Source organism: Antennarius striatus, chromosome 7 (assembly GCF_040054535.1).
Source record: "Antennarius striatus isolate MH-2024 chromosome 7, ASM4005453v1, whole genome shotgun sequence".
NCBI lineage: Eukaryota > Metazoa > Chordata > Actinopteri > Lophiiformes > Antennariidae > Antennarius > Antennarius striatus.
The window spans coordinates 18,923,286-18,944,133 of record NC_090782.1 but is presented as its reverse complement, the minus strand read 5'-3'; the positions used below and the strand labels follow the sequence as shown (position 1 = coordinate 18,944,133).

Sequence of the window (20,848 nt, the reverse complement as noted above, 5' to 3'; positions counted from 1 at the left end):
ATCTCCAGGTAGCAGACCCTCGTCTCTTTGTAATTGCGCGCAGTAACAAACAGGAATAACCATCCATCCACTTTATTTTCTCAACTGGACTATATAGTACATGCTATACATATGTACATACAGTATACTGTATGTGTTAGACATGCTTACAAAGTCTTGTTCAGACCCCTGAAACAAACACACAACACACTAGGGGCCTGTAAGCATGCAAATTAGTACAGTAGGTAGTACAGGGGAGGCAGAGTGACGGGTAGCGACCTCGTGGTGCGCTCAATTAAGCAGCTTGTAGGGGGACGACACCTTTCTCATGGGTGCCTCGGCAGTGACCGGGTGTTGAGCTGACACCTCCCACTGCTAGCCCACAATCCGAAGATGGTTGGGGAGGAACGGAAATCGAACCGCCCATCTTTTGATCATAGGACGTCCACTGTACTATTGAGGGTACACACCGGCTGTGACACCAGCCCATCACAGGGCCACACAAAAGACAAGTAAAAAGAAACCATGCACGCTTACACTCACACCTATGGAAAATTTTTTGCCACAAATTCACCTAAGCTGCATATTTTTGGAGATGTGAACAAAAACTTAGATGTTCTTTCTAACAGAGTCCAGTCTTCAGGGTTTGAAGTACTGGTCTTGCTCAGGATTCAATTAGAAGTATCAGTTATGTAAATACTGGATTAGAAAAAAATTTGTTAAAAACATTTCCCCAAATTACTCAAAGTACTGTAACATGATGTTTAGGCCAGGACAGCTAAGCAGACACGTTTAGATGTGCATACCCTCTCATAGGGGTATGAGCTCCACTAAGCACCATAGTACTTCCTTTTCTCTGTCAGTGAATGGCATGAACTGACACTTGAAACATTCACCAGAAAACGTATTTCGAGCTGTTATGTGGAAATCTGAATTGTATCTGATTGAAGAGGCATTTATGTAGATGGAGACACCACAGCACCTAAACGTATACAGTATGTGTATACTGAAAGCGACTTAAATGTGCTATCATTCATTCATTTTTTTTCATTGATTCATTTTCTGCCGCTGCATCCGCTGTAGCGGGTCACGGGGAGCTGGAGCCTATCCCAGCTGGCGTAGGGCGTGAGGCGGGGGACACTCCGGGCACGACGCCAGTGCACCGCGGAGCCACACACAAAGACATACAACCACACACACACACACACACACACACACACACACACACACACACACACACACACACACACACACACACACACACACACACACACACACACACACACACACACACTCTTACTCACTCCTACAGGCAATTTGGGACCAACCAATGAACCTGAAGCGCATGCTTTTGGAGGTGGGAGGAAGCTGGAGAACACGGAGAGAACCCACGCAGACACGGGGAGAACATGCAAATCCGCACAGAGCAGGACTCGAACCCGGACACGCCTGTTGTGAGGCGACAGCTTTGACCACTGTGCCGCCCACTATATATGCGCCACCGTGCCGCTATAATTCATATAGAAGTATAAATTCTGAAGACTCCACTTCTATACAGTCTTTTAGGTCTTCAGCAGCATGTCAACAGTGGACTTACAACTTAAATTCCCAGACTGCTTTTGTGTCAAAGGTGTGCATCTCCTCCTTTTGAAGCATGAACTGGGCATCAGCCAATGCCGTCAGATAAGAAGGCAGTTATATAATAGGTCGGACTTGTCGATCACCTATTGGCCAGTTGCATTTCTTCTGGCCAATAAGAAGGTGTTTGATTCCTGATTGCATTGGGAACGAGACAGGAATGTTTATCTGCAAGTCTGATCACTGACACCACTGCTGTCGTCCACCTGACACTCATACATTCATTTATTGTCTTGCTTTTGAGAGCAAACAGACCTGCCAACATAACCTTATCTGATGAGACCTGGCTGTTTTTAGTAGGACCGTACGGCAGACCTAACATTCAAACTGCAAAAGCTTCATTTGTTATTCACAGAGAGATGAGCTTTTTATAGATGATCATATTTTACAGGAACCACAAAGTTTTGTTGACATGCTGCTATCAAATGTGCAACAACTCCAAACTAGTGTGCACACGGCAATACACTGTGTTAAAAAAATAGTTTGACACTATGGGAAATGCGCTCAGTTGGTTTCCTTTCTGGTTCGATGACAAAACCAAAACCATTCCCGTCTCTGCCAGCAGGCTGCTAGCTTATTTAGCATGAAGACAGGAGATCAACTAAATATCAAATAAAACTATTTGAAACAGATCTGCAAATGTAAATGTGTGTGTGTGTGCTTTACTTACAAAGCAGATATCTGTGATCGGTACATCATCATCATCGTCTACTGAAGCCTGGCTGACGCACCCTGAGCCAGACATCTGGCTGGCCCTGTCTGCCTCCACCACCACTACTCTTGGACTAGATGGGCCCTCCTTGGCTTCCCCGGGGGAAGAGGGAGCAGCTGTGGCAGATGAAGAGGCTACTTCAGGCGTTGATGAAGAGCTGGAAGGTGCCGCTGCAGCAGCATCAGGAGCCACGACACCAGCTGCTTCCTGAACCTCACTAAGGGAAGATGAGAGGATGGGAATAGGTTTGTAAGGGAGTTTGTGTACAGTTTTTTCTGATGTCCCAGATAATGCTTTGGCAATAATCATAATCATGTTTGATCATCTTCAGTCATCTTCCCTTGTCCTTGACCCACAAGAACTAGCTCTAAGTTGTTGATCCTGTATATAAACTTTGGGAAATCTTGTAAGAACTTGTGGCACATAAACAAAGATGACATCAAGGTACAGATAACTGGATATCAGGGCTAGCCAAAAATAAAAAGCTGATCAAGGCTTTCTTATGGTCCATTTGTCACAACTTCAATATTGTTGGAGTAAACGATAATAATTTTTAATACGACTTATTGTTCACTGACATTATTTTGATAGCATAAGATAAAAAAGGTTGATTTTAAGGAAGACTACATGTGTGATTGTGTCATTTATGGCATTTAATGCTAAATTATTATTTTGGTAAGAGGGTGTGTGCAGAGAATAGGAGGCTGCAGAGACTATTACCTGGTTTAGAAAACCTCTGCCCTCACACAGACACACACATCAGGGGATATCGATTGAGTCACTCGCCATAAGCCACTTTCCTGTCACAAGGTATTAGACAAACGGGGTCCAGCTAAAATCCAGCAGCCGTGTGTGTGGGTGTTATCTGTTTAAGCTTTAAGATTTGCCAGCTGGCAGGATGCTGCCACGATCCTTTATTGTTCCTGTCCAGCTCATATACTATTCAGGAGGATTTAAGCACATCCACATTGCTTCCTCAGCTCCTTTGTTTGAGCTTTGCTCCATCTGATAAAAATCCCAACCAAAAAGCAAATGAGGAGTTGGCTTCTCCAAAGGAACTTTGGATTTGGATTAAGATATGAGGAGGGAGAAATCGAGGTTGTGATACGGAAAGTCTCTCCATTTACCTATTTCATTAATGTAGATGTTGCTGTTTTGTTTTTTTACAAAACTGTTAACATAATGTACAGTATTAGTGTAATACTATATCTGCCTCCCAGTCTAACTGTGTTGTCATATTTAGACTTCTGTATGCAGTATTTATATTGTTATTCTATTCAGATCAGCATATAACCTTAAGCCTTGAATTTCTCCTGAATACTAGCCTTACTTGCAGTGTAATATCGTTTGTAGCCTCCTTAATATAGATATTTATTCCAGACAGCCTGGCATATACTCTTTAGCCATGTGAAATTTCTGTACATTAGCTTTACCAAACCACACTGTCAACATATTCAAAGTGCATATATGCTTACATGTTTTTTTTAAATCAGTGTGCACTTTGTTGTTTATTTGCACAAACCTATTTTTGTTGTACTGTTCTTGTGCTGTGAAATGACTACTTTGAATCTAATCTGATCTAATGTAATCTAATCTAATCTAATCTAATTGAATCTAATCTAATCTAATCTAACTGGTCTGCGTGTTTTTATTCTAACTGTCCTCTCTTCCCTCTCCAGCCATTCCTCCACCTGAATGTGTGTGTAGCAGTCTTGAGGCATGGGTGGGGTCAGATGGTTCATTCAGTCACCTGATGCTGTCTCAGTTGCTCTCACCTCTATCCCTCCCTGCCGCTTCCTCACACACCCTCAGGCCAAATGTCTAGCCACTGCCTTCCCAGCATCAGACCCAATTAATTGTTAAGTTTGCCTATGTAATCAATCACACAGTCATACAAACCTGAGTGGAAAGATGAACTCCTGTCAAGTGCTCCACTTCATTTTTGAAATATGTCTCCCAAGCTTATGTTTTCTTATGAAATAAAGCTAAAATGCCATACCAGTGAACCATAGTGAAATAACAGGATAGGTAGAAAAGTGTCAGGTTGTTCCAACATTATGGGAGCCCCCCCTCCGGCTTGCAGCCTTCCTGCCTGACTGACCTACTTCTACTAGTTGGTTACCCCTTGTCCTCTGCCTCACAATGTCACCACATACAAAAACACTCACTCAGTCATGCACACACACAAAACAACTTTACATATACAGTATGTGTGCATTCTCTCTTAACCTAATAACTGAGGAGTAGAAATCTGCTCCTGAAGCACTTAGCTGTTAATAACAAGGGAAACCAGTCGTACAAGGAATGGGTCGAACTGCTGTCAGTGTTCATCTGTGCATCATGCTAGAAACTGTGTGTGTGTGTGTGTGTGTGTGTGTGTGTGTGTGTGTGTGTGTGTGTGTGTGTGTATAAGGCCTCTAGGATGTGCTACAGCTGACTGAGCCCAGGTGAGACAATGAGTGTGTTATTTGTAGCGCTGACTCATATTGATGATTGGGGTCATGCAGTACTGTTCAAGCTCTCCAGCTTATCTATCCTGTCGTTGGGTCACAGAGTGTAGAAGCTATTTTGGCAACATTTCAGGGTCTCTGCAGGTTTCAACTTGAATTTATCTCAAGAATTTTTAAGATCAACCACCAGTCATGACATTTACCGCCAATTTCACATCCATACAGGCAAAGTAGCATGTCAGACATGATGGAACATCAGACTCCAAGTTGTTTCCAAGTTTAATTAACTTACTCAGAAAGACTGAAGAGAAACACACACACGACACTATTACTATAGTGTACCTGGAATCAAGTGAAGTCTGTGGAACAGAGATGGTGGGCTCACTGTCGTGTCTCTTCAGCTCCACCTCCACTCTGATGGTTTGCTGATCCTCCTCACACACACGCAGCTCCTCCTGGGTCCTGCACACAAAAATAACATGCATAAAATAACACACAGACAGGAAACGAATCACATGTGCCAAACAAACACTGCCACATCTTAGCAACAGGAGGAAGAATGAGTCTACTCATTAATGCGCCAACCTATGGGATTACCTCACATTTTCTCTTCTACCAACCCACCACACCCAGAAAGCTCTGAGTTTTGTGAAAACACTCTAAATGTTATAAAAACAAATTGGTAAAACCTGCGGAAAAAGGTTTATGAAGTGAAAGTAGCATTCATGTTCCAGACTCACCTCACATCATGGCTGAGGGACTGGGTGTGCCTCCTGCAGACAGAGGACACAGTGTCAGTACAAGCTGTGTACAAGAGCTGATGTGGCTGCGAGTGAAACACTAAAAATTTTCAGGTTTTTAGTTGGCTCAACCAACACACAATACACTGGAGGAGTTTGATGTAAATGTTATTTGATAGCTACAGGGCTCAGATTGCAACAGATGGTGTGTGTGTCTGTGTGTGTGTGTGTTTTGGCACCTGTAGCGGGGATGCTCGGCAGTGTCAGAGGGGGACCGCTCAGGGATAGACAGAGAGGTGGTGGAAGAGAGAGTGGTGGCAATAGATGCTGTGGTGGCCTCCTCAAAAGATGGAGGGGTACATGGAAGATCTGTTCTCCCTGGAGGACACATGCACACACACATACAAAAGGAGAATGTGAAACTTTTCCACAGCATGTGGATTGTGCCTATATTTAGAGTGGAAACCCTGCTTGATAATCTGAATTTCCCCTGTTCTGTTCCTGTCATCTGGGTTTGCTGTGCTGCACATGGATGCTCTTTACCCTCATCCTCCAGCGTTGGGAAACTGCGAGCTCCTCTCAGGTCGTAGATATTTTCATCTTTCTCCGAGGGCAGCTGACTGGCTGACCAGGCTGCACAAGGACCAGCGCACTTGGATACCGTCAATGACACACGACCCTTTTTGGATGGAGATGACTTCAGAGCTGAAGGATAATGAACATTAACATATTAAAAAGGACATGGATTAGTGAAATGTCATGTATTGCTGTCAAAATAAAAGATTACACCAAAGTGAAATTAAAAGTTTTAAAATTATTTGTCTTTGTGCATTACAAAACATTCTTCCTCCTGATGATGGATGATAAAGAAAACTGCACAAGGATCAAACTGATGTTTAACTTTTGCATGACATGAAGCAGCACCTAATAAGGCCGTTAGCTACTGTATCTGATTTTCCTGTCACGGCTTAGCAGTAAAAAAAGACAAAGGTCCGGCGTTGGAAATTTGTGCATGTGGCCGTTCTAGCGCAGTAACGTCTGACTATGTAAGGCAGTGTCCTTTAGTAAGCTGAACTCACAAGAGCTCTTCTTGAAAACCGTGTTGCTCATGAACCTGAAGAACCTTTCAGCGTAGAAGCCCGGCCGGTGGACGGATACAGTGTCCTGGGGGAGAGATTGAGAGATTAAGAAAACAAACAGTGCATGAATAAATTGATCAATCCATCTCTCACTGTAGATTAGATTGTCCATTAGTGCCGTTATTGCCCCAATTCAATTACTTTCTTCTGTGTCAAACCACCAGACAGAAAATACACATAAAAAAAGACAACTCTACAAACACATCTCTTCATTATTGATGTAGCAGCAGACTCGCATCACTCTGCCAGAAGGCTGACAGATGACACTCAGTGTTTGGTGTAGACAGATCGACGGAGGAAGAGGCTGAATAAGGGCCGGCAAATTAGTTAGGCTATTATTAGCTTTTAGGAGTCTCATCACTGGATTTCACTATGAGTAACATGTTAGAAGGCATTCAAACGACTGTGTGTAAAGAGTACAGCATACACTATCATCAGGAACAGTGTTGCACAGGAGGCTGTTAGAGGATTGTGAATGAAAGCTTCATAGTGGGACTGTGGTCTGATTTTAAGAACTGATAGAGATCTTTAGTGCATAAGCAGTGCATATAAAATAAAAAAACAAAAAAAGAAATACAGTAGAATCTCAATGAAGAACATTTTAGTCATTTTGCGATACAACACCGGTAAACTAATACACTCTAATAGATAAACTTTGCTGAACGAGTCTTTGTAACATCTTCATTAAATGAGATGAATGCAGCTCCTCTGGGTACAGAGGATATTATACAGTGATATATACAGTCTTTAGCCACACTGGTTGAAAGAAAGCCAAAAGAACAGGTCACTGTGAAGAAAAGCTAACAAAAATACAAAGAGAAGGTTGTCAAACCTGAAGGCAATAAAAGTTTTGTAAGTCTCTTATTTATGTTGTAAATTCTCTTTACAAACCTTATACGAGTAAAACCATGTTCTTACATTATATCTATAACTTATGTGATACTATAATATTCCCTATTTAAAATTAGTTGCTGTGTATTGTCTTGAGCTGCAGTGTGCTTTTGTGTAAAAAAAAAAAAAATTCTCACCCCATCATGAACCAAAGCCTTCCATGTGTGCTCCAATTTCTTGATAAGCCTTCAGAAACATACAAAAACAATTTAACACAATGATATTAAACATGTCTCATTTATTAGAGTTGTGTACAAATGAGTACAAACAACACCAGGACCTTAAATAAGTCCGCTAGTGACTGGATTGGGATAATAGTTTGGACACAGAGTAGTGATCACCTGTAGGACTGAAGGATGTCAATGATTCCGATGTAGAGGAGTAGTCTCTCTCCTTTTCCATTCACAGCGGGGATACCACCCATCCTAAAAACAATAATAAAAATGATGCTGAAAAACACACCACAAGGTGTATTTGGAGGTTATTATATTATTATCATCACCATTTCCTGCAGGAAACTCCTAGATCAGACTGTGCAGTGAAGCAAAAAGTGAAAGGCTGCTATCAGGAAGTACTATACAGAATAAAAAGTTTTAAATCCAGCAGCTCAGAAAAAATATGAAAGTAGTGATACACAACTGTTGAATCTTCAAGACTGAACAAAAATCGATTTTCATTTAAGCTAGACATTAAGATGTTCTTACCTGAAATGTAATGTTAGAGAGACAAATGGATATGGCTGGGAATTAATATTATTCTTCAATTAAATGTGTACACAGAATTAAGATGTTTTAATTTGTAAGTTATTTGTAATAATTGTAATATCTGTAATATTTTAAATTTCACTAAAACTAAAAAAACTTCTCCAAAATCACAATCTGAATCTGAACTGAGGCACACAGCAGCTCAGATCATCTGACATGACACTTGTGACTGTTTAATGGGTAAAAGTTTGCCCTTAGGTCACTTTAAAGTGGTACAACCTATTTTGGTGGGTCTTCTTAGCTTTAAAAAAAACAAAATAAAACAGGCTGTTGACTTTTTGGCTGAACCCACGTTTCATCAGTATCGATGGACCCTCCGCAGGCAGCTCCTCCCTGGATGGACTCCATGGCTGTGGAGTACAGGGCCTTCTGCTGGGCTACAGGCCTTTTCTCATCACTGTCGCCCTGGGAGCCCTCCATCTGCTTCTCCCTCTCTGCCTGGTCCATGTTGTGAACCCCGAGCAGCAGGCTGTAGTCCATGATCTTAAAGCTTTCCAGCACCTGAGCAACAGGAGGACGCGTAGGAGTGAAGTGATTGACGGGCATGTGAGGAATAACTCTGGGTGACAGATTTTCTCCAGTGTGAGCAGAGGAATAAAACACTATAAAACTGGGAATCTCGATGCTTATACACAGTGACAAACAAGCATGCATACATTAATAAACAATGTATAGGACAGCTAGTATGCGTATATACAATCCCTCTACAGAGCATGCATAATGAAAGTAAACAGAAGATGATTTACAAGAAAAGGGCAGGCCTGCTACCCGACCAGACACCTTGTTAAACCTCTGGCTCATAGCAAAGCTCTGATTTATAGTGAGGGATCCTGGGAACACCAGACACTCTCATAAATAGCCTTTTCTTTCACTGCTTTCCTCACTCCTCCCCTCCCTGACTCTTATTAATCAGGGGACTGTAAGCATCATGGATTTTACAGAACTTGGCCATCTCCTTTTGTGGACTTCCTACCATCTTTTCCCCAGTAGAGACGGCATCATTTTATCCTTCTACACATCATCCCTTTAATCCTTCCTTCTCACTATTACTACTTCTCTATTTCTCTGAGGACTTTTGATGAGGGCGTTATCATTGCACCCCAGGGTGTCTTTCCTTTCTTGCCATCTCAACCGCCTGTTTATCTAAATGTAATATACAGTCTAAGTGGAGCCTTTGCATAGCAGCTGACATGTATCCGGTCCCTCCATCCATCTCACCAGGCAGTCTCTCTGTAGAGTTTTGACCAGTGCATTGTAGGTGTCCTGGTCCAACATCAGTCCGTCCTGCAGGTCTTGCATGAAGTCCAGGTCTTTGAACGTAGGCTTGGCCTTCTCTCTTTCTTTCTTGGATGCTCTTCTCTTGTAGGTGGAGCCCTTCAGGTCATATTTGAGGTGCATGCGAACTACACGGGGAAGGACGTTGTTCATCACAACCACACGGATGTTCTTCCCGCCTGACTGGACACAGTAGAGGCCAAAAAACTTTGGCAGCAGAGTGCGTGGGTTCTGATTCAAGTTCTGGAGAGGAGGGAATACAAGTAACCAATTTCAGATACAAGCAAAACAATAGATTTACAGTATTTATATTACAAATCACTCATTTATGGTTCAGCAAAAAAGTTGCAGGACATTATGAAAACAATTATTAAAATGTTTAAGATTTAATAAAAAATTTTTTGATGACATTTCTTGGCATGCCCTGGAGATTTCCTTTGGGTTTCTGTAAATACGCTTGAGAGACTGGTTTAGACCAGCTCTACATGTAAAGCACCATGAAATAACTTCTGTTATGATGTGGTGCTATATAAATAAAATTTGATTTGATTATGCTTTTAATTTAAAAAAGATAACACTAACTTGCACCAGAATTAACTAAAGCAAAGGGAAATCTTACTTAAGTAGGCACTACACTTAAATACAATTATCCCTTTATATACAGTACATTTTATTTAAAAAATAGTTATAACCTATTTAGATGCTTGTGCCCTTAATCTTAGTTAAATAACACTCTACTTCCAATCATCTAACAACTAAGGTTACTCTGAGTAAAGAGTAAAGAGTCAGATTATTTACTCTTTGGTAAATAATCTGACTTCACCTTGAGAGAATGGCTAACTCAGTCCTGTAACAGAAACGAGAGGAAAGGGAGATGAGCCCATATTGTGAAAACAAGCAGTATTAAGGAGTTTAAATTACTTCAAGAGGAGAAAGAAAACAGAGGAGATATGAGAGCTAAACATGTTAGTGTGGCTAAAAGGCACTTGTGAGGCATTCTGTAAATGATGAAACTGGCTGAGAGTGCAGCAAAACAAGAAACAGACAACACAGAGAGCGAAAGAGTGTCCTCTGCCCTCAGCCACATACGACCCTTCTGTCAATGTTAGGCGAACAGAGTGGTAATGGACCAACAACACGGACATGTGAGGTGGGGGTGGGGGTGGAAAGCACATCTAAGAAAGAAAGACAGACAGAAGGAAAAGTGTGGATGAAACACGGGGCAGAGCATGGCATAAAAGCAATAAATTGAGTGCCATAGCGGCAGTGACAGTGATAAGACATTAACATGTGAGACAGGATGGAAAGGCTAGGCATTACTAGAGTGAAAATACACAGACGGAGAGAAGTGGCAGCAGTTGAGTCTGTTACATCATTGTGATTTGTATGCTGCCCAGAGGCAGACTCCTCATCTAGCCCACTCCCATCATCCAGTCAGCTGTGGAAGTCACGATCTGCTTCCCCCATGACTACCACTATGTCCCCCATTAAGGTTGATAAAAATGAAAATGATGCAGCAATTTGCTTCAGTGCCTTGCTGATTGTTACTTATTTTCCTATAAATGGGTAAATAATTCTGAGCTTTTTTTGTCCTCAGTCCACCTGCTCTGTCCTTTATGAGCCTGAATCTCTCCACCACACTGCCTTTTTAGACCAATTATATGTACAAAAATGCTCCAGCGCGCAACCAAGGTCATAGTAAAACGTGCTGAGTCTTTAATGTCCCTAAATGATTAAACAAATTCCTGCAGCGATCTTGGGCTTTGGCTGCCGACACATAAATAAACACAAAGCTGTAGGCAGTGAACCTTAAAGAGACTGAAATGGTAGCATGGACATACATGGAGCTGTTGCTGGTTGTGCTTGTTCACAAGGAGCCTGCTGACAGAGGGGAGGCTCAGAGGGGGAGTACTGGTGAAATACACCGGGCAGTCTCCAATGAAATCGCACAGCTTAGGGACTCAAGAGGCAGAACATACAGATGTTATGTCTGCTTTAACAAGAAAAACATGTAACTCTCTTTGCAGAGATGAAGCGGATTCCAGGGTCTGAGTGAAGCATGTTGTCAGCGGCACCTTTAGACCAAGATATGTGGGCAGAGACCAGCATCTGCACCTTCACTACTGGGTGGAATACTGTTATATTTGACATTTGTAAGCATGACAAGTATTCAGTCACTGTACTGTACTCCTGTGTGATACATGTCACAAAGGAGAAACCTTATGAACCTTAAAGAAACTAAGGATGTGTAGGGTAGCACAGCTAATGTAAAAAATGAACTTAATTGATTTCAAGTTTAGTTTTTACCAAATTATTATTATTAAAATAAAGTACATTTTGATGTGGAGTTTTCTCTCAAACACTTGCCATGTAGTATCCAGGCAGCAATTTCTGGAGGAATTCAGCCTCCTTGTGCATCACAGTCTTTATGATGAACTCGTCGTCCCTTGTAAGGTAGAAGACAGAGCCGCTCGCTCCTGGATTAGACAGCTCGATCAGAGGCTCATTACACAGGGAATACTGTGGTGAAAAAGAAAAACACACAAATGGGCAAAAAATATGAACAAACGATAGTAAAAATTATTGAAATTTCTAATCCAACTGTCTGGATTAATCTAGAAGATTATTAATTTAGCATAATTAGAATTTAGAATTTCCCAGTTTGGGATTATTAAACTATATCTAATAATTACTATAATATACTGTATGCTTATTGTAAATCTCTACAACAAACTCGTATGAACAGCAGTTTATCCCAAATTTAATTATCATTGATAAACATGGTCAAAGAAACAGTTTAGATTATACATATATTTATTCCAGGGAAATTAACACTGTCATTTTTTGTCATTGGACTCTAAATGTACATAAAAAGAGTAACTCGTAAAAATAATTAATCAATAAAGATCTACAACAATAACAATATGATAAAATAAACCTGTAAAAGATTTGTGAAGAGGAATAATATGATTGATGTGGTTTTGTCAACACAAATTTGAACCAGAGTATAAATCAGAAAGCGTAAAACACTGACAATCACCCACCACGGTGTTTTTCATTCAGAAAGCACCCATGCATATTGTATAGTGTACAGTAACAACACAGACTGCATATACGGCACTCAGTACAGTAATTCAGATACTGTAGTCACTGTATATAGACCTAGTGATACAGAATGGAGGTAACTTTCTTGACAAAATACAAAAACTGGAACTACAGTTAAATCTGGATTTAACTGTTGACTGTCTTAAGCATCTAATGTGGCAGACAGGCACAAGACTGTTAAAAACAGCAGGCAACTCTAACTCTATCCCTTGACATTCAAAATATCAGACCATTTGAGCCTCAAGCAGTACTGACAAACACTGCATGTTGAGACGTTTGTACACAACTGACTCATACTCATCATGTACAGACAAGCAGACAGACTTAAATGACAGAAATGGAGGTAGATGAGTGAAAACAAGGAGTGAGACATACTGTATGGTACCTGCAGGTTAGAATATTAGATGTTAAATAATTATGCTTTGAAAGTTATTCATACAAATTGATGTTATGGATGTCAGGAGGAGCACAGATAATGAGCCAATTATGTACTTCTCCATGCTGAATCTTCTTTTCATTTCGGCTTTTCCCTCAGGGGTCGCCAAAGTGAATCAGTTGCCTCCATCTAACCCTGTCTTTCGCATCCTCTTCTCTCACACCAACTACCTTCATGTCCTCTTCATGTCTGTGGCTAACGTCATTCCTCTCCTTTCCAGGACAAACCTCCCCCTCTGTAGCTACTTCGTCACCTGTTCTCTGCTCTCACTACAGATCACAATGTCATCTGCAAACATCATAGTCCATGGAGATTCCTGTCTAACCTCGTCTGTCAGCCTGTCCATCACCATAGCGAACAAGAAGGGGCTCAGATCTGATCCCTGATGCAGTCCCACCTCCACCTTGAACTCGTCTGTCACACCTACAGCACACCTCACCACTGTCTTACAGTCCTCATACATGTCCTGCACCACTCTAAAATACTTCTCTGCCACTCCAGATTTCCTCATACAATACCACAATTCCTCTCTGGGCACCCTGTCACAAGCTTTCTCCAGATCTACAAAAACACAATGCAGCTCCCTCTGGCCTTCTCTATACTTCTCTATCAACATCCTCAAAGCAAATACTGCATCTGTAGTACTCTTTCTTGGCATGAAACCATATTGCTGCTCACAAATGCTCACCTCTGCCCTTAGTCTAGCTTCCACTACTCTTTCCCATAACTTTCCCACTGTATGGCTCATCAGCTTTATTCCTCTGTAGTTGTCACAACTCTGCACATCTCCCTTGTTCTTAAAAATGGGCACAAGCACACTTCTCCTCCATTCCTCAAGCATCTTCTCACTATCTAAGATCCTGTTGAACAACCCAGTGAGGAACCCTTCCACTCTTCATCCTCTTCAATGCCCTACTCACTTCATCCTGACTAATCTTTGCTACTTCCTGGTCCACAACAGTCACCTCTTCGAGTCTTCGTTCTCTCTCTTTTTCCACGTTCATCAACTCTTCAAAGTATCATAGTAAAGAAAGGTGAAGCGGCCCACCTCCTGCTAATGGCTCACCTTTCAAACATCCCTTGCAAACGGAGGCTGACAACATTTCACATTTCTTTTTTTACATGATGCAGTGTCACATAAATGGCCATTATCCTCATATCAAGAAAGCAATTTACCAGAGGAGTCTTTTGGTGGAGGATACAACCTTAAAGGCGATTAAGCCAACTTGAGAAATGTAATGGATGAATATGATCTGCGTTAAAATCTGTAAGCAATTTGGTCCTGTGTGGCAGCCAAATGTAGTCAGAAACAGACTCCTTAATAAGTCACTGAACTGGTGCCTGAGTGTTCACGGTTCAAGCTCCTGGGACACTTTACTATTTGAATATACATATCATATAACCCCATGCTCGCTCCCTGGAATGACAGACAAACATAAATACACTGGTTTAAGTAGTGTGACTATTCATTTTCAAATACTTCCTAATTATTTCTAACTTTTTTTTTCTTCGTAATTCTAATGTTGATCATCCTCTATAATCTTTAACCTGATTCTCATGCATTACAGATAATTCATGCTACTGCCCACTAACATGTTTGTAAAGCTATAACTACTTAGTTTTTCCCTCAAAATGTCTTAAAATACATTAAAATCCACACCAATGATATTTAAATTATTTCGCTAACTCCCTTCCCCACCACTTTACTTCTTACTTATTGAGTGGCCATGACTGATTCATACAAAAAGCTTTATGAGTCCTTGTGTATTTTTGAGCTCAGATTACCTGCAGAGACAGATGGTGACGGGTGACCAAAGAAAGAAAAATCAGAAACAAGGCAAATTGTAGTGTTTTAATGTAGTCAGTGCTCATGTGTTAAAGATACATGCAGATAGAATTTGCAGCAACAAAGACAGAGCAGTGTATGTATATTGTGTTAGATTACCCAGGACAGAATACTGAATCATGCCTCCGGGTCCTCTGCCCTGATGAGGAACGACAAGCTACAGACCTTCTCTCTCTTCATCCAGCCTCTCATCCCATCTGCCAATTGCAAGGCTTCCATTCCTCATCCTTCACATCTCAGTTCTGCTTTTCATTCACATTTCTCAGCCTATGAAACCCTTTCAACTGGCTCTTTGACTTTTGCTTCCTTTTGTTTGCTGCACCTCTCAATCACTTTGTGCCACAAGGAGATGCAGTCATGAGTGACTCAAATCTTACCAGGTAGTCATCTGGCCTGATGCCAAACAGTTCTCTGAAGTAGCGGAAGGCCACAGGAGCGTATGTCTTAAAGCGGAAGTCTGGAAAATGGTGTGCTGGGGTGAGATTACTGCCTTCACTAAGACACAGAAACAAGATGACAGGACATACAATGAGAAAACTGAATTACAAGTAATGTTCTCAAACAAAAAGGTTAAGCATTATTCTTTAATTTGAAGATCCACCCCTGCAACAAATATTTACTGGTAATATACTACACATGCACAGAGTAGTTTTTTTTATATGTGTTTGGTTGGAGTAGAGACCTGGGGAAAAATATGCTCTCCACCACATAGAAATCCTGCATCAACACATCTCTCTCAGGTTTGGAGCTCAAATTGCCCACAGTGTAACCGATGCCCAGCTGGATGGCACCTTTCAAGGCTGAGGATGTGGTCTGTAAGAGAGGTAGAGAGACATGCAGTCAGACAAATATTTGTCCATTTTTTACTCCTCTATGTTAATGAACGTTATATAAAATCATTAATGTTTGCAATAAATAAACAGTATGCATGCAATGAAGTCTCAGATCTTGACATGCTAAGAACCAGGAGTACAAAACGGTCGACAAAGTCGACAGCACCTTCTTATAAGTAGTTTCCCCTGATGCGTCCACTCCTCTGTGGCCAATCTTCTTTCCCTGACCAGGCTGGCCTGAGGATGAGGATGGCATCTGGCCAGAGTTAAAGGAGAACATACTTTAGAATAGCATGTGAGAGCAGAAGGGTTTGTGTCTGTTCATTACTATTGATTATCTAAATGTTAAAGACTGAGCAGTGGCAAATGAGAGCAGATTTCAAGCAATAACATCATGAACTGATAACTCAATTTGACACAAGCTGTGCCTACAGACACACATGCTGTGACATGAGGTCTGACAGCACAGCTTATCATGTGATCTGACTCATAATGTGTTTAAATGGTACTTTTGATCCAACACCTACCATTAAACTGGCATTTAAGAGTAATTAAATGTCATCAGTAGCCTGAAATTAAACAAATTAATCAGTACTTTTGAATCTTCATCACATCGTGTTGTGGTTACAAGGTGAATGGACTTTGCTAATTAGGAGGATCAACGTAATGTTGAGTTTCCACAGATAGAAAACAGTGACAGAAAAGTGAGATTTGACCAATTTTTGTATGTTTTCATCCTTTGTAGTCTTCATGTGAGGAGCATTCCGTAATGGTTTCATTGTTAGGAGCCAATTATGTGTTAGGATGAAAGCAAAGGAAAGGTAGCTATTGATATGGAGAATCAAAAATGAACAGAAGTGTAAAAGAGCTTGAAATTGACCATATGGTCACTCACCTCTGTGATGAAGGCTTTCTTGGCAGCAGCATCTGAAAGAGAAAGGGGGGGGGTGACTTTGTTAGCCCCACTGAAACTCTTCATTGCTCAGAATCATTAGTTTTCTTTGTGACAGCGATGAAACCAAAAAGGCCGACAAAGCAGTCGAACATCATGCAATAACAGTATCAAACAGTGTAGGGGCAAAAGGAACTGCACAAAATCAACAATGTCAGCTACATGGACAAGTCCTTTTTAAAGTCCTATGCTCCAATTGTATAACCTCATTCTGAGCCATGCTAGCAGCCATCCATCACTCTAATCCAGACTGAAATGCGTCAAATCCAGTGACTGACTACTTGCTATGAACTTCTATCATAACATTTGTGGATCCAAAAGGATTAATCCTATGGAAATGGTGGATTCCAGACTTTTCTTAAAGAGTTATTAAAGCATAGCAGGATGGACATTATTAGCCTTGCAGTTATCTTTTTGGACTTTGAAAACGTCTCGTGTCTGGCCTGAAATGTCCTTCACTAAGAAACAAATGTAGAAACGTCATAGCCCATATTACATGGCAGCAGTCTTACTATGCCGTTATGACTCTTTGTCTAATAACAGGCTGTAGGCAGTATACTTAGGAAATCAGACGACTGTTTTCACCAGGAAGGCCTGAAATATATGCATAATAATAGGTGCGTAACATCCAGCATAATAATGATGACATCTGAAGACTGGAAAAGCAGGACTCAAAAATAAATGAGAGTGGAAAGATACGGAGAGAAGGAATGAGGTAGGGCTTGAGATGTGTGCGGCTGATTCAACCCCACATCAAAATCATCATAACCCGCATCACACTCAAATTTAGAGAGGCTGCAGATATGCTACGGTTTACACAACAGCTACACAGTCTGACTGCAATGTATCAGCATGATTCAAAGCAATTTTTTATACATCCATATTTCTGTTTTTTTCTTTTACTTCTAGATACATGACACACTGAGACAGGTTGAACAGATTTATTTTTTTCAGGAAATTGGAAGAATTTTGTAGATAAACTTTATGCAAACATTATTGTTACAATTATTTAATTCACCCATTTTATAAGTTTGTAAAACTTGTATAACCGTATTTTCCTGCTATGTCTAAATGTCTAGTGGAATGTGCCTGTTGGTGCTACGCTATAGACACGGTGTCTTGTCGGAGCAATAAAAACACAGATGAACCAATAATAGATAGATAGATAGATAGATAGATAGATAGATAGATAGATAGATAGATAGATAGATAGATAGATAGATAGATAGATAGATAGATAGATAGATAGATAGATAGATATTTCAAACAATATTGACTAAATTCAATAAATAAAGCAAACTATCTGGAGCTAAACGACAAAGAGCAAATATTACTGTTACATTTAACATCTTCTGCTGCACATGATGTGAAATAATATCATGGTTTGTGTCTTATAACAAGATGCTCTAAACTCTTTAAGTGAGCCCATAGCACATTTGGCCAAATCGGCTACTGAACTATTACATATAAAGTACATTGAGGAAGACGGAAGGATTTTCTGGCTCCAACATCTGACTGGTTTTAAATGAGTCGGCCTCCAGCAGCAGAGACAGCATGACATTAAGACACTACATAACCATGTGTCACATGAGTGGGATTGAATCTTCCTAGTCTGACTCTGTGTGCAGCTGAATTGATAGCTAGGCTTTTCTAGTGCGCCTGTCTGCCTGCCTCTCGTGGACGTCCATGTGACTGAGCCAGAGAATAGCTTTTTTGCCACCCCTCCTCCTGCTCTCTTTCTGTCTATCCTTCCCTCCTTCTGCCGCACATAAGCACAAATTCACACCAGGATGAGAAATCCAAGGTGTGCCAATGCAATTCCGGCAGAGTTCCCTGCAAGCTGGAACATACATGGAAGAAATTTTTCTGGTGAAGGAATGTTTGCAATGCAGATAATTTAAGAGGAGGCTCTTCTGCATGTGCTGCTGTTTATTTGTACTTTTAGTACGTAATGTGCGAATGCATGCGAGTTGCACAGATTGTTCACGTCCACTGTGTCATTCTCAAATGGCAATCACCTATATAGTACATTTGAACAGATATTTGTGTTTCTGTATGATGTTAAGTTCACTGCAGATCTATCTCCTGCATGCCTGCACCGGTTCAGACTGCCCTCAGAGTGTGTATGCCTGTGTAGGTATGTGTGTGTGTGTGATTGCTCGCTACAGCCACACGTTTAAAGGCGCACAGTCTGTGTGCATTGAAGTGAGCCCGACTCAGGCTATGTGTATCCGATCATGTGCTTAGTTGCTCCCACTCTGAGCGAAACACCACAGAAAGGACATCAGCTCCATGCTCCATGCAATATTATTAGATGCTACAGAACCATGATGTTTATCATGTAATTTATTTATAGCAACATCATAATCACTAGTTCGTTAAACAGCAGGATAGTATTTTTCTAGAACATAAAGCACTCCAAGGCAATCTGAAATATGAATGTCCAATCTAAAATCCTGGTTTCAGTTTTGTTAATTTTTATATTGTGTTGTAATATTATCTGTTATCTCTGTCGTTCAGTACAACGTAAAAAGCAAAAACCATCATAAAAAGGAGAAGAGATGTTACAAAGCTTGATATGAGCTTGTGCTCACTACATTAGCAATTTTAGCATTTATATATGAAAAAAATGAAATGATGAAAAAAAAAAAGCACATTACTCGGGTGGCAAAGGGGGTGAAAGTGAGATGATGACCTTGACCTTGAGGAAACTAGGTCAAGGTTAAATTTAAACTTTTGTACACTCAGGAACCGGATAAGGTAGCAAGACAAGGGAGAAGGCCAGTGTGAGTAGTGCTAGTGCTTTGATCTATGAAGGTAGATCAGAGCACTACCTTTGATCTTTGACTATGCAAGTAGGTCAGGGTAAAATTTTGAATTCAGGTGTGTCGCAGAATGTTACAGTCTGTGAGTGCCTTGGTAAATTTTCTTGTAATAAAGAAAAAAAACGTAGGAGCACAACATGATAACATGCTTTCAGATTTTCTTCTTATCTCAAACAGATAAAGGCAAACCTCGGTTTCCGACCACAATTCGTTCTGGAAGGCTGTCCCATTACAGATAATGTAAATGGTCTTAATCCGTTCCAAGACACTAGAAAAATTCCTTTTTTCAACATGTTATTTCATAGTGTCATTTATATACCAAATTGTATAGTAATACATATCAAAGAAATGTAAAAGAAAGAAGCAAACACGAGAAAGAAAGAAAGAAAACAAAAACATCGACATAATCAGGTTAGCCTAAGGTACGAGTTACCGTTGTCTTTTGGACAGATGTTTACGGTACCGTAACTAACACCATAGGCAATGGAACGCAAATTAAGTGAAAAATTATTGAATACAGTCAACTAAAGTAAATAGCACATTACTGTCATGTTTTCTCTCGACTTTTCTCACCTTTTCTCGCACTTGGTGGCGAGAAATAATAATAATAATGATGATGATGATGATGATGATGATGATGATGATGATGATGATGATGATGATGATGATGATGATGATGATGATGATGATGATGATGATGATGATGATGATGATGATGATGATGATGATGATGATGATGATGATGATGGGCGGCACGGTGGCGCAGTGTTTAGCGCTGCCGCCTCACAACACGGCGGACCCGGGTTCGAGTCCCGCTCTGTGCGGAGTTCACATGCTCTCCCCGTGTCTGCGTGGGTTCTCTCCGGGTTCTCCGGCTTCCTCCCACCTCCAAAAGCATGCGCTTCAGGTTGGTTGGCCGGTCCCGAATTGACCATAGGAGTGAGTGTGTGTGTGAATGATTGTTTGTTTCTATGTGGCTCCGCGGTACACTGCCGTCGTACCCGGAGTGTCCCCCGCCTCACGCCCTGAGACTGCCAGGATAGGCACTGGCTCCCCCGCGACCTGCGTTAGCGGATTAAGTGGGTTGGAAGATGAATGAATGAATAATAATGATGGATTAGATTTATATAGCACTTTTCTGGACATTCAAAGACGCTTTACATTGGATCCATTATTCATTCACTCCTCATTCATACTTGGTGGTGGTAAGCTATGTGTGTAGCCACAGCTGCCTGGGGCAGACTGACGGAGGCGTGGCTGCCA

At 41.0% G+C, this 20,848-nt stretch overlaps 1 protein-coding gene across 5 annotated transcripts in view; it reads right to left on the bottom strand.

The window, feature by feature from the left end:
• pip5k1ca (phosphatidylinositol-4-phosphate 5-kinase, type I, gamma a) overlaps positions 1-20,848 on the bottom strand; it is a 40,652-nt gene that overhangs the window by 5,786 nt on the left and 14,018 nt on the right. For 3 of the 5 annotated variants that reach the window (XM_068319812.1, XM_068319815.1, XM_068319816.1), the window contains 14 exons: positions 16,704-16,735; positions 15,975-16,064; positions 15,658-15,788; positions 15,353-15,470; positions 11,956-12,108; positions 9,532-9,831; positions 8,606-8,814; positions 7,891-7,974; positions 7,687-7,735; positions 6,599-6,683; positions 5,759-6,224; positions 5,520-5,552; positions 5,122-5,241; positions 2,288-2,546 (listed from right to left, as the gene is read on the bottom strand). In XM_068319812.1, coding sequence (XP_068175913.1) covers positions 2,288-2,546; positions 5,122-5,241; positions 5,520-5,552; positions 5,759-6,224; positions 6,599-6,683; positions 7,687-7,735; positions 7,891-7,974; positions 8,606-8,814; positions 9,532-9,831; positions 11,956-12,108; positions 15,353-15,470; positions 15,658-15,788; positions 15,975-16,064; positions 16,704-16,735 — 2,129 coding nt within the window. Of the gene's footprint in view, positions 1-2,287; positions 2,547-3,285; positions 5,242-5,519; positions 5,553-5,758; positions 6,225-6,598; positions 6,684-7,686; positions 7,736-7,890; positions 7,975-8,605; positions 8,815-9,531; positions 9,832-11,955; positions 12,109-15,352; positions 15,471-15,657; positions 15,789-15,974; positions 16,065-16,703; positions 16,736-20,848 lie in introns of those variants that run through there. The other 2 variants (XM_068319814.1, XM_068319813.1) reach the window with 2 other exon arrangements.